The sequence below is a fragment of the Hemitrygon akajei genome, unplaced genomic scaffold (genome assembly GCF_048418815.1).
Source record: "Hemitrygon akajei unplaced genomic scaffold, sHemAka1.3 Scf000063, whole genome shotgun sequence".
Taxonomy (NCBI): Eukaryota; Metazoa; Chordata; class Chondrichthyes; order Myliobatiformes; family Dasyatidae; genus Hemitrygon; species Hemitrygon akajei.
In genome coordinates, this window is record NW_027331949.1 from 3,439,433 (window position 1) to 3,453,007 (window position 13,575).

Sequence of the window (13,575 nt, forward strand, 5' to 3'; positions counted from 1 at the left end):
CGGCTTTGCAGTATTCGAGAACAACACCCACCCACCCCGCCTCGTTAATCTAAACTCCAGCGGGAATAGGCCCAGAGAAACCCTGCCGAACCATTTTTCTGTCTAGTCCCACTGACTTGCACCTGGCCCATATCCCTCCATACACCTTTCATCCAAGTTTTTCTTAAATGTTAAAAGTGAGCCTGCATTTACCACTTCATCTGGCAGCTCATTCCCACCACTCTCTGTGTGAAGAAGTCCCCCCCCCCCCCCACCACCCTAATGTTCACTTTAAACTTTTCCTCCTTCACCCATGTCCTCTGTTTTTTTTTCTTCCCCGGCTTCAGTGGAAAAATCCTGCTTGCATTCACTCTATCTTGACCCATCATAATTTTATATACCTCTATCAAGTCTCCCCTAATTCTTCTAAGCTCCGGGGAATAAAGTCCTAACCTATTCAACCTTTCTCGGTAACTCAGTTTCTCAAGTAACGACAACATCCTTGTAAACCTTCTCTGCACTCTTTCAACCCTAATATAATTCGGTGACCAAAACTGCACACAATGCTCCAAACTGAGCCTCGTCAATGCCTTATACAACCTCACCATAACATTCCAACTCTTATACTCAATACCTTGATTTATAAAGGCCAATGTACCAAAAGCTCTCTTTACTACCCTATCTACCTGTGACGCCACTTTTAGGGATTTTTATATCTGTATTCCTAGATCCCTCCTCAGTGCCCTACCATTTACCTTGTATGTTCTACCTTGGTCTGTCCTTCCAAAGTACAATACTTCACACTTATCAGTATTAAACTACATCTGCCATTTTTACAGCTGGTTCAGATCCCTCTGCAAGCTTTGAAAACCTTCCTCACTATCCACTACACCTCCAATCTTTGTATCATCAGCAAATTTACTGATCCAATTTACCACATTATCATCCAGATCATTGATATAGATGACAAATAACAATGGACCCAGCACTGATCCCCGTGGCATATCACTAGTCACAGGCCTCCACTCAGAGAAGCAATCCTCCACTACCACTCTCTGGCCTCTCCCACTGACCCAATGTCTAATCCAATTTACCACTTCACCATGTATACCTGGTGACTGAATATTCCTAACTAACCTCCCATGCGGGACGTTGTCAGAGTCCTTACCGAAGTCCATGTAGACAACATCCACTGCCTTCTCTTCATCCACTTTCCTTGTAACCTCCTCGAAAAATAGTAAAAGATTTGTTAAACATGACCTACCACGCACAAAGCCGTGTTGACTTTCCCTAATAAGTCCTTGTCTATCTAAATACTAGTAGATCCTATCCAATAATTTACCCACTACGAATGTCAAATTTACCGGCCTATAATTTCCTGGATTACTTTTAGAGCCTCTTTTAAACAACGGGACAACATGAGCTATCCTCCAATCCTTTGGCACCCATAGACATTTTAAAAATTCCTGCCAGGGCCCCTGCAATTTCAACACTAGTCTCCTTCAAGGTCGGAGGGAATACCCTGTCAGGTTCTGGGGATTTATCTACACTAAATTTGCCTCAAGATAGCAAGCACCTCCTATCTCTTGTTACGATCCCCGTAACTGGGTCACTTACCAGCAAAGATAGAGAGGTCCGCTGAAGTCTGATGGTACTATTCTTAAACGTTTTTATTTATAAAGGGGCACAAAAGTAAGGTTAATACAAACATTCAGATAATATACATCGTCAATACTCAATCTAAAGCGCGGGTATAGTAATAATCAACAATAAGAAGTGGCTCTATCGTTTTGTCTAGGGGTAAAAATATTGTCCGATAGCAATATGAAAGTCTCGCCAGTTCATACAGGCTTTTAGCCGTCTGAGGACCGCTGGGTTTTCACTGGTTGGAGAGAGAAAGAATTTTGGTGAGAAAATAAACTTGCCAGCCTTTTGGACTCAAATCATTGAATCGGGAACGTGGGTTCCCCGTTGTCAGTTCGAAGTCCTTTTCGGGGTTATCAGCCACTCGTTCCCGAGGCTAGGGGAATCGAACCACACGTGGCTCCCGAACAGCTTCCCATCATCACGGGAGCAATGAGCAATGGTGTCTCCTTCTGGTGCGTCGCTGGGGTACCGCCTCCTGCAGTCCCCTTTTTATCGTGACTGGCAGATTTGTAGATGTCAATCAAGGTAGGGTGATACAATCCCCACCCCACATTGCCCGAGGGTGTCCATATCCCTGATAGCTGGCACGTAGTATAGAGTTGCAATTCACACAGGTGTCTCTAAGAACAATGGTCAAATCCATTGCATTGTCTCTCATTTCCTGGGTCCAAGACCCGAATTAATAGCGATCTTGCGATTCTCCGGAAGGAGGGGGCTGGTCCCGCACCCTCAGAGCTGTGGTACATTCATAACACTCTATATATTGATCCAGAAAACTTTCCTGAATACATTTTACAAAATTTAACCCATCTGGACCTTTAACAGTATGGGAGTCCCAATCAATATGAGGAACATTAAAATCCCCTAATATCACAACTTCTAATATTACTGGATAAACAACAGGAACAACTCCCTCAATCGATAAAACCATTCCCAACACACGTTCCTTGACCAGTGGAGCACCTCACCACAGGCATTGTTTGTGTCATCGGTCAGACAACCGAAATATTTCCTCTATCGATCAGCTTCAAAATGTTTCTACTCTGTCATTCGTTGCCACACCCCGCTGCTGATTCCCTTCTCCTAATCATACGTTCTTACCCTGACCATCGGCCAGAGCCCCAAACTCTGCCCTGTGCAGACCCGCCTCTGGTTTCTGACCCTGCCTGAACATTCAACTAATGGTTTCCCATTCCACTGTCAGTGGTGGACAGTGGTGCTTTCAGCAACCCTTTAGAAGCAAGGAAAATGACCCATAATGTAGAAATAAGTCATGAATCAGGATGTTAACTCCCAATATCATTTTTTCCTCAGCCCAGAGATTAGAGGGGCAAAGAACATCTCAGACAGAACTACAGGCAGCTCAACATCTTCACTCTGCAGAAAATTCAAGGGAAACCTCTTCACCCACAGAGTGGTGACTGCTTGGAACTCATCACCACAGGCAGAGCAAGAGATGAACAACAGGGGAGGATTTAAAAGGACTGTCATGGAATTGAATCACTGGCATGGTTCAGCTGGCCTGAGTTGACTCCGCACAATTACATTTAAAGGGTCTTTACCGCGTGTGTAACCATGCCTCCAAAGCGTAAATCCGATGCAAGAGCTGGTGATACATCAAGGAAAAGGAAAATTATCATAATTGAAAAGAAAGTGGAAATAATAAAGCAATCAGAAAGAGGTGAAACACCATCGGTCTTTAGAAAAGAATAAGGCTACAGCCCTGCCCCAATGAAAGCTGTAATTGTGACTACACAATGCAGGGGTTTAATTATTGAAATGGAAAGGCTATTGATAATTTGGCTAGATGATCAAAATCAGCGTAATTTGCCTATTTTAGTGCAAGAAAAGGCTGGAATCCTTTTCAATGATTTAAAAGCTGCACGTGCACTAAGTGAAGGCGATTGTGATGAAGAACTTGTTACAAATAGGGGTTGGTTTAATCGTTTCAAAGTGAGGGCAAATTTACATGATATTAAAGTACAAGGTGAAGCAGCGAGTTCTGATGTAACTGCTGCTAGTAATTTTCCTAAATTGTTGAAAAAAATTATTGAGGAGGGAGGTTATTTGCCAGTCCAAATATTTAATGTAGACGAGACTGGCTTATGCCTGAAAGAACCTACATTTCGAAAGAGGAGAAAAGTGCACCAGGGCAAAAGGCATCGAAGGATAGGCCAACCTGTTCCAACTTACATACAATTCTGACTTAAAGACAGACTTAGTAACAGATCTCGTTCGTAACCCGGGGACTGCAGGTGAACGGCCTCTCGCCAGTGTGAACTCAATGATGGCTGATTTGGTTGATTTGGCAGAGAGAATCTCTTCCCAATGTCTGAGAAGGAGCTTGGCTTCTACCCAGTGTGAACTCGCTGGTGTCTCTGTAGGGTGGATGACCGAGTGAATCCCTTCCCACAGCCTGAGCAGGTGAAAGGCCTCTCTCCGGTGTGAACTGACTGATGTACCTTCAGTTGAGATGACGAAGGGAATCCCTTTCCACAGTCTGAGCAGGTGAATGGCCTCTCTCCAGTGTGAACTCGCTGATGTACTTTCAGGTGAGATGACTGAGTGAAACCCTTCCCACAGTCTGAGCAGGTGAATGGCCTCTCACCAGTGTGATTGCGTTGATGTACCTTCAGTTGAGATGACGAAATAAATCCCTTCCCACAGTCTGAGCAGGTGAACGGTCTCTCTCCAGTGTGAACTCGCTGATGTTCTTTCAGATGAGATGACAGAATGAATCTGTTCCCACAGTCCGAGCAGGTGAATGGCCTCTCTCCAGTGTGAACTCGCTGATGTTGCTTCAGATGAGATGACTGAGTGAATCACTTCCCACAGTCAGAGCAGGTGAATGGCTTCTCCCCAGTGTGGTCTCGCTGATGTACCTCCAGTTGAGGTGACGAAGTGACTCCCTTTCCACAGTCCGAGCAGGTGAATGGCCACTCTCTGGTGTGAACACGCTGATGTACCTTCAGTTGAGATGACGAAGTGAATCCCTTCCCACAGTCTGAGCAGGTGTAAGGCCTCTCTCCAGTGTGAACCCACTGATGTACCTTCAGGTGAGATGATGAAGTGAATCCCTTCCCACAGGCTGAGCAGTTGAATGGTCTCTCTCCAGTGTGAAATCTCTGATGTATCTTCAGTTGAGATGATCGAGAGAATCCCTTCCCACAGACTGAGCAGGTGAATGGCCACTCTCCAGTGTGAACTGACTGGTGTCTCAGTAGGTGATATGACAAAGTGAATCCTTTTCCACAGTCTGAGCAGGTGAATGGCCTCTCTCCAGTGTGAACTGACTGGTGTACCTTCAGTTGAGATGATGAAGGGAACCCCTTCCCACAGTCCGAGCAGGTGAATGGCCTCTGTCCAGTGTGAACTGACTGATGTAACTTCAGTTGAGATGGTGAAGGGAATCCCTTCCCACAGTCTGAGCAGGTGAATGGCCTCTCTCCAGTGTGAACTCGCTGATGTACCTTCAGATGAGATGACTGAGTGAATCCTTTCCCACACTCTGAGCAGGTGAATGGCATCTCTCCAGTGTGATTGCGTCGAGGTACCTTCAGTTGAGATGACGAAGTAAATCCATTCCCACAGTCTGACCAGGTGAATGGCCACTCTCTGGTGTGAACCCGATTATGTACCTTCAGTTGAGATGACTGAGTGAATCCTTTCCCACAGTCTGAGCAGGTGAACGGCTTCTCTCCAGTGTGAACTCGCTGATGTTCCTTCAGATGAGATGACAGAGTGAATCCCTTCCCACAGTCTGAGCAGGTGAATGGCCTCTCTCTGGTGTGAACTCGCTGATGTTGCTTCAGATGAGATGACTGAGTGAATCCCTTCCCACAGTCTGAGCAGGTGAACGGCCTCTCCCCAGTGTGATCTCGCTGATGTACCTTCAGTTGAGATGACGAAGTAAATCCCTTCCCACAGTCTGAGCAGGTGAACGGCCTCTCTCCAGTGTGAACTCGCTGATGTACCTTCAGTTGAGATGATGAAGCGAATCCCTTCCCACAGTCTGAGCAGGTGAACGGCCTCTCTCCAGTGTGAACTCGCTGATGTACCTTCAGTTGAGACGATGAAATACATCCCTTCCCACAGTCTGAGCAGGTGAACGGCCACTCTCTGGTGTGAACCCGTTGATGTACCTTCAGTTGAGATGATGAAATGAATCCCTTTCCACAGTCTGAGCAGGTGAACGGCTTCTCTCCAGTGTGAAATCTCTGATGTACCTCCAGTTGAGATGACCGAGAGAATCCCTTCCCACAGACTGAGCAGGTGAATGGCCATTCTCCGGTGTGAACTGACTGGTGTCTCAGTAGATGATATGACAAAGTGAATCCCTTTCCACAGTCTGAGCATGTGAATGGCCTCTCTCCAGTGTGAACTGACTGGTGTACCTTCAGTCGGGATGAGCAAGTGAATCCCTTCCCACAGTCCGAGCAGGTGAACAGCTTCTCTCCATTGTGAATTCGCTGGCGTGCCATTTGGGTGGATGACCAAGTGAATCCCTTCCCGGAGTCTGAGCAGGTGAGCAGCCTCTGTCCTGTGTAGAATGACGGGCGTGCCAGTCGATCAGATGATAGAGTGAATCCCTCGCCACAGTCTGAGCCGGAATGATGGTCGAATGTATCCCTTGCTTCGCTTGTTAAAAACTTGGATACAGACAGCAAAACTGGCGTTTTGAGTTCCAGATTCCCGTGCACAAATTCCTTGTCGTTTCTAACCTGTAAAAAGATTTACAAGATCCATCAATGCATGTAGGGCAACATTTCAGATGAGATCACTTGAGTTGTCAAGGTGTGATATGGCTTCACACTGTTACAGTGAAGTTTCACCCAAGTTGGAGAGAGAAATCATTTTCTAACTGGGCACAGTACTAGAATCTGGAATGACCATCAAATTCTCTGATGCTCTCTAAAAGAATGGGGCATTTCTGTCATCTCCAATCTGTGACCTGGCTCAGTTTGACTGTCTCCATTGGTATTATTCCCTGTTCCCACTGAGCTGCCCTGGGTTTCTGGCCCCACAGTAACTGAAACACTCTCACAGAAATAGCCAGCAGTACATTTCATGGGCCCACCACTCACTGTGTAAAAAACATCCCCTCGGTACGTTAAAACTATGCCCCCTCATCTTAGCCACTTCAGCCCTGGGAAAAGCCTGGAAAAGCCTGGAAAAGCCTGGAAAAGACATAATCAATGCCCCTCATCATCTTATATACCTAAAAAGGCTTTAAACATAAACAAGGGAATTATACATTCCCTTTGAGGATTTGTTAGGATGATACAAAATTATGAGGGTATAGATAGGGTAAATGCAAGCAGCTTTAGCCACTGAGGTTAGGTGGGATGACAACCAGAGTTCATGGGTAAGTGGGGAAGGTGAACATTTAATGGTGTTATGACCGCAGCCCCCTCCTTTGCGAGAATCGCAAGAGCACTAAGGGAGGGGTGGGTCAGTGGACCCAGGAAATGGGAGAGAGACATGCCGGATGACTCGTTCACCGGCGATGCAAAATAACGCAACATTGGCCATTGTCTCTTGAAGACACATTTGTGGATTGGGGACTGGGCTATGTGCAAGCCCTCGGGCAAAGTGGGCTGGTTGAGAGAGAGATTGCATCACCCCCAACCTGACTGACATCTACTACCCTGCGAGTCAAGATAAAAGAGGGGCTGTAGAGACCACCAGAAGACACACTAGCGATCCCGTAATAGCGGGCAGCCATTTGAAGGAAGCCACGTGCATTTGGTTCCCTTGCCTGGGAACCGGTGGTGGGTACCACAGAAACGATTTTCTTGAACTAACAACGGGGAACCAACTCCCCCGACTCAACGGTTTGGCCTCATCAAAAGACCCGGGCAAGTTTCTTTTCTCACAAATCTCTCTCTCTCCAACAAGTGAAAACCCAGCGGTCCCCAAAACCAGAAGCCTGCAGGAACTGAGTGACTTTTATATTTCCAACAGACAATATATTACCCCCCAGACAAACGATAGAGCTATTTCTTATTGATGACTATTGCTATACCCGCGCTTTTAGATTGAGTATTGACGACATATATTATCTGAATGTTTGTATTAACCTTATTTTTGTGCCCCTTTATAAATAAAGACTTTTAAAAATAGTACCATCAGACTTCAACGGACCTCTCTATCTTTGCTGGTAAGTGACCCAGTTACAGGGTACGTAACAATGGAAACATTTGGAAAAGCTCTTTACTGAAATGGTCGTGAGAGCGTGGAAGGAGATGCTAGCACAAGTGGTGAATATGAGCTCGGTTTCACCATTTAAAAGAAGTTTGGATGGGAGCCTGGATGGTAGGGGTATGGAGGGTGATGGTCCCGGTGCAGGTAGTTGCATTGAGACAGCTTAAGTGTTTTTTCAGCATTGACTATATGGGCGAAATAGCCCAGTTCATCAGTCCAGATTGGAGGCAGCATCTCCAACACCATCACATTGAGCACAGGGCCCCCCAGGGTTGTGTGCTCAGTCCATTGCTATTCACTCTGCTGACCCACGACTGTGCTGCAACTCACAGCTCAAACCACATCATCAAGTTCACCAATGATACAACCGTGGTGGGTCTCATCAGCAAGAATGACGAGTCAGCTTATAGAGAGGAAGTGCAGTGGCTAACGGACTGGTGCAGAGCCAACAACCTGTCTCTGAACGTGAACAAAACAAAAGAGATGTGTACAATGTCCAGTGTATGTTACTAAAAAGGGCTTCTTTGGTTTGTTACGAGTAGGAATGCTTCTTTGTCTGTTAAAAGTTTCTCTTGCCGTTGTTTCGCTTTAGAATGGCTGATATGGTAATTGTATTCATTTGTTAATCAATGGGGAATGTTATTGTGTTTTGTGAGGCTGGGAACTTGGGGGAGGGGTTGCGCGGGCTTGGGGGTGTGAGGAGAGTCCGGAGGGAGACGCCGAGGAAGGAGGACGTGCGCTCGGACGACCACCGGGGAGTCCGAAGTGGGAGTTTCGGGAGGACAACCACCGAGGAGTCGAATGGTTCGCTGGATGAGCTCCACCGATGTGCACTAAACTGACTGAACTTTGATAAGTTGGCACCTTTTGTTTTTTTCTTGTATATATATATATTGTATTGCCTAATACTCTTTTAATTTTAGTAAACTCTTTAAAGTGTATTTCATAACAGTATTTGTTGTGGGTTTGATACTGTTGGCGGGCGCGAGGCATAAATGCGATTCTCACAGCACCTGCGTGTACAGGAGGTGGGTTGGTGTGTGGCTGGATCTCTTTTTCCCCTAGACATATACCAGCCTGTTGGGTAAGTGTTACAGATGGTTAACACGAGGAAATCTGCAGATGCTGGAAATTCAAGCAACACACACAAAATGCTGGTGGAACACAGCAGGTCGGGCAGCATCTATAGGGAGAAGCGCTGTCGACATTTCGGGCCGAGACCCTTTGTGTGTGTTGCTTAAAAGAGATGGTTGACGACTTCAGGAGGGCACGGAGTGATCACTCCCCACTGAACATTGATGGCTCCTCGGTGGAGATCGTTAAGAGCACCAAATTTCTTGGTGTTCACCTGGTGGAGAATCTCACCTGGTCCCTTAACACCAGCGCCATAGCAAAGAAAGCCCAGCAGTGTCTCTACTTTCTGCGAAGGCTGAGGAAAGTCCATCTCCCACCTCGCATCCTCATCACATTCTACAGGGGTTGTATTGAGAGTATCCTGAGCAGCTGCAACACTGTCTGGTTCGGAAATTGCACTATCTCTTATTGCAAAACCCTGCAGTGGATAGTGAGGTCAGCTGAGAAGATCATCGGGGTATCTCTTCCCGCCATTACGGACATTTACACTACACACTGCATCTGCAAAGCAAACAGCATTATGAAGGACCCCATGCACTCCTCATACAAACACTTCTCCCTCCTGCCGTCTGGCAAAAGCCACTGAAGCATTCGGGCTCTCACAACTAGACTATGTAACAGTTTCTTCCCCCAAGCTATCAGACTCCTCAATACCTGGAGCCTGGACTGAAACCTTACTACACTATTGTCTTGTTTATTATTTATTGTAATGCCTGCACTGTTTGTAGTCCTGGGTAGGTCTATAGTCTAGTGTAGCTTTTTTTTTCTGTGTTGTTTTTTTACATGGTCCAGTCTAGATTTTGTACTGTTTCATGTAACACCATGGTCCTGAAAAATTTTGTCTAATTTTTACTGTGTACTGTACCAGCAGCTATAGTCGAAATGACAATAAAAAGTGACTTAACTTGACTTTTTCTGTACTGAACTTCTCCATGTTTCTATGACTGAGAAGCTGGCCAAAGTTGTTTGGAAGGAAAAGGTGGGAGGGACAATGGAGCAGCAATGGCTGGAGTTTCTGGGAGCAATTCGGGAACTAAGTGATCGATACATCCCAATGAGGTGGAAGCATTGGAAAGGCAGGAGGACACAACCGTGGATGAAAAGAGAAGCCAAAGCCAACATAAAAGCCAAAGAGAGGGCAAACAAAAGAGCAAAAGCTATTGGGAAGCTTTTGGAAACCAACAGAAGACAATTAAAAAAAAGTCAGATGAGCTCAGTGCGTGGAATCATGATATTGTAGTCATTAACGAATCTTGGTAGCACCCAACAGTCTGAGGCATTTAGAGGAACAAAATTTCCGGGGCCTCAATATCTCTTAAAAACCCAGGTTCCCTGCACCAGTTACCATTCAACTTTTATTTTGTCAGGCACATACAAACTCTACACCCTCAAAATTTCACTTCTGAAGGCCTCCCACTTACCAAGTACTCCTTTGCCAGAAAACAGCCTGTCCCAAAGCACACTTGTCAGATCCTTTCTGATACCATTAAAATTGACCTTTCTCCAATTGAGAATCTCATCCGTGGTCCAGACCTCTCTTTTCCCATATTTACTTTGAATCTCATGGCATTATGATCACTAATTTCTGTCACCATCCCTGGATCATTTCCTAACAGTTCTGGATCACCTCTATGTCAGGAATTCTACGTACTGTTTAAGGGCACATTTGACAAACTCTACCCCATCTAGTCCTTTTACAGTATGGGAGTCCCAGTCAATATATGGAAAGTTAAAATCACTTACTGAATCAACCTTTGTTTCTTGGCATGGTCTGTGATCTCTGTATAAATTTGTTCCTCAAAATCTCTCAGACTGATGTGAGCAACCAAGTGTCAATAATGGCTGCAATATCATAATTCCCTGTCCTGAGCTCATCTGGCTTTTCTACGATGCTTCTTGCATTGTGATATACACAGCTCAGCACGTTCATCGCACCATGCTCAACCATTTGATTGCTGACTCTATCTGAGTTCTGAACAACATCTGACTGGTGTCAAGAAAACAAACTCTCCCTCATTACCACAAAAATAAAGGAGCTGATTGTGGACTACAGGAGGAATGGAGACAGGTTAACCCCTATTGACATCAATGGATCTGGGGTTGAGAGGATGAACAGCTTTAAGTTCCTCGGCATAAACATCACCAAGGATCTCACATTGTCTGTACGTACCGGCTGTGTAGTGGAAAGAGCACAGCAGCACCTCTTTCACCTCAGATGGTTGAAGATGTTCAGGATGGGGCCCCAAATCCTGAGGACTATCTACAGGGACACAACTGAGAGCATCCTGACTGGCTGCATCACTGCCTGGTATGGGAACTGTACTTCCCTTAATAGCAAGAAACTGCAGAGAGTGGTGCAGACAGCCCAGTGCATCTGTAGATGTGAACTTTCCACTATTCATTACATTTACACAGACAGGTGTGTAAAAAGGGCCAAAGGATATCGGGGATGAAATTCACCACAACTACAAACAGGAAATGGTACCATGGCAAAAGGACCAACAGACTCCGGAACATCATCTTCTACCAGGCCATCAGACTGATTGATTCATGCTGATACAATTGCATTTCGATGTTATATTCACTGTCCCATGTACAAACTATCTGTTATAAATCACTATAAATTGGGGAGACTCTGCCTACAGTCTAATGGAGTGACACACAGATTTGTGTGGCTCCAATTAATTCTTCCTTTTCCCCATTTTAAACTTGGAATTTTTAACTTTTACTTGTCAGATCTTAGTGGGGAATAGTTGTTACTATGTCACAATCTTTAAGAAGTGGAAAGTAGCTTCCTGAATCCAGCAATGGAAATGGGAAAAAATCAGAGGAAACACCGGCTTGGGTCGAGCATCTAGAATTTTCACTGATGGGCCTCGACAAGAAAATAGACAACATGGTAAAACTTGATGCTACATCTTCTGAAATGAAGTCGTTACGAGAGTTTTCATTTTGTGCAGGAAAATATTATTTCTCTGAATTCTGAAGTGAATAGAAGTGAAACGCCAAATAGTGGATATTTCAGCTCGCTTGGAAAGGTCTCAACATAAGATTATCGATTTGGAAGCAAGATCTCGACGGAATAATATTCATATTGTTGGATTGAAGGAAGGATCTGAGAGTGGAGATTTATTAGACTATTTTGCTAACTTGGTTCAATCTCTGTTTCATGATATTTTATGGCAACCTCCCGACATCGAAAGAGCACAGAGAATTGCCAATTCAAAATCTCGGGTCCCGAATAAACCAAGGTCAGTTTTGGTCTGCTTCCTTCATTATAAAGTTAAAGACCAAATCATAAAATATGCAAGGAAACACAGAGATTTTATATTTAAAGGTTCCGAGATTCGTTTTTATGAAGATTATCCACGGGAAGTTATGGACCTCTGGTCTAAATTTGTTCCAACCATGAAGATAGCCTATGATAAGGGAATATTCCCATCACTTCAATATCCAGCCCAATTAAAATTATTTCCCAAAGCTTCGACTCTGCGTGTTTTTCTGGACTCCAAAAAGGCATTGGATTATGTTAACACTATTCCTGTTGCAGCCGAGGTTTGAATGGTTTTAGGTCTGCTGAATAATTATTATTTCAGAAAGAAGATGTAATAGTGGCCAAAGGAACTAGGGTAATGGATGAACTGAAGGAAATTTATATTAGGCAAGAAACAGTGTTGGATAGACTGTTGGGTCTGAAGGCTGGTAAGTCCCTGGGACCTGATGGTCTGTATCCCAGGGCACTTAAGGAGGTGGCTCTAGAAACCGTGGACGCATTGGTAATCATTTTCCAATGTTCTATAGATTCAGGATCAATTCCTGTGGATTGGAGGGTGGCTAATGTTGTCCCACTTTTCAAGAAAGGAGGGAAAGAGAAAACAGGCAATTATAGACCGGTTAGCCTGACGTCAGTGGTGGGAAAGATGCTGGAGTCAAATATAAAAGAGGAAATTACGACACATTTGGATAGCAGTAGAAGGATCAGTCCAAGTCAGCATGGATTTACGAAGGGAAAATCATGCTTGACTAATCTTCTGGAGTTTTTTGAGGATGTAACTATGAAAGTGGACAAGGGAGAGCCAGTGGATGTAGTGTACCTGGACTTTCAGAAAGCCTTTGATAAAGCCCCACATAGGAGATTAGTGGGCAAAATTACTAATGGTATTGCGGACAGATTACTGACATGGATTGAAAGTTGGCTGACAGGAAACAAAGAGTAGTGATTAATGGGTCCCTTTCAGAATGGCAGGCTGTGACCAGTGGGGTACCACAAGGTTCGGTGCTGGGACCGCAGCTATTTACAATATACATTAATGATTTAGATGAAGGGATTAAAAGTAACATTAGCAAATTTGCTGATGACACAAAGCTGGGTGGCAGTGTGAAATGTCAGGAGGATGTTATGAGAATGCAGGGTGACTTGGACAGGCTAGGTGAGTGGGTGAATATATGGCAGATGCAGTTTAATGTGGATAAATGTGAGGTTCTCCACTTTTGTGGAAAGAACAGGAAGGCAGATTACTAGCTAAATGGAGTCAAGTTAGGAAAAGGGGAAGTACAACGAGATCTAGGTGTTCTTGTACATCAGTCAATGAAAGCAAGCATGCAGGTACA

General features: G+C 44.8%; 1 protein-coding gene and 1 long non-coding RNA gene across 2 annotated transcripts in view; both read right to left on the minus strand.

Annotated features, from left to right (window-relative positions):
- Positions 1-13,575, minus strand: part of LOC140721867 (uncharacterized) — a 35,155-nt gene that overhangs the window by 8,862 nt on the left and 12,718 nt on the right. The gene's annotated exons all lie outside the window — the stretch shown is intronic.
- On the minus strand, positions 1,644-9,319 carry LOC140721854 (uncharacterized). The gene is made up of 2 exons (XM_073036669.1): positions 9,196-9,319; positions 1,644-6,347 (listed from the first exon to the last, which is right to left on the minus strand). The coding sequence occupies exons 1-2, from the start codon at positions 9,217-9,219 to the stop codon at positions 4,449-4,451; spliced, it is 1,923 nt and encodes a 640-aa protein (XP_072892770.1). The 5' UTR covers positions 9,220-9,319; the 3' UTR covers positions 1,644-4,448.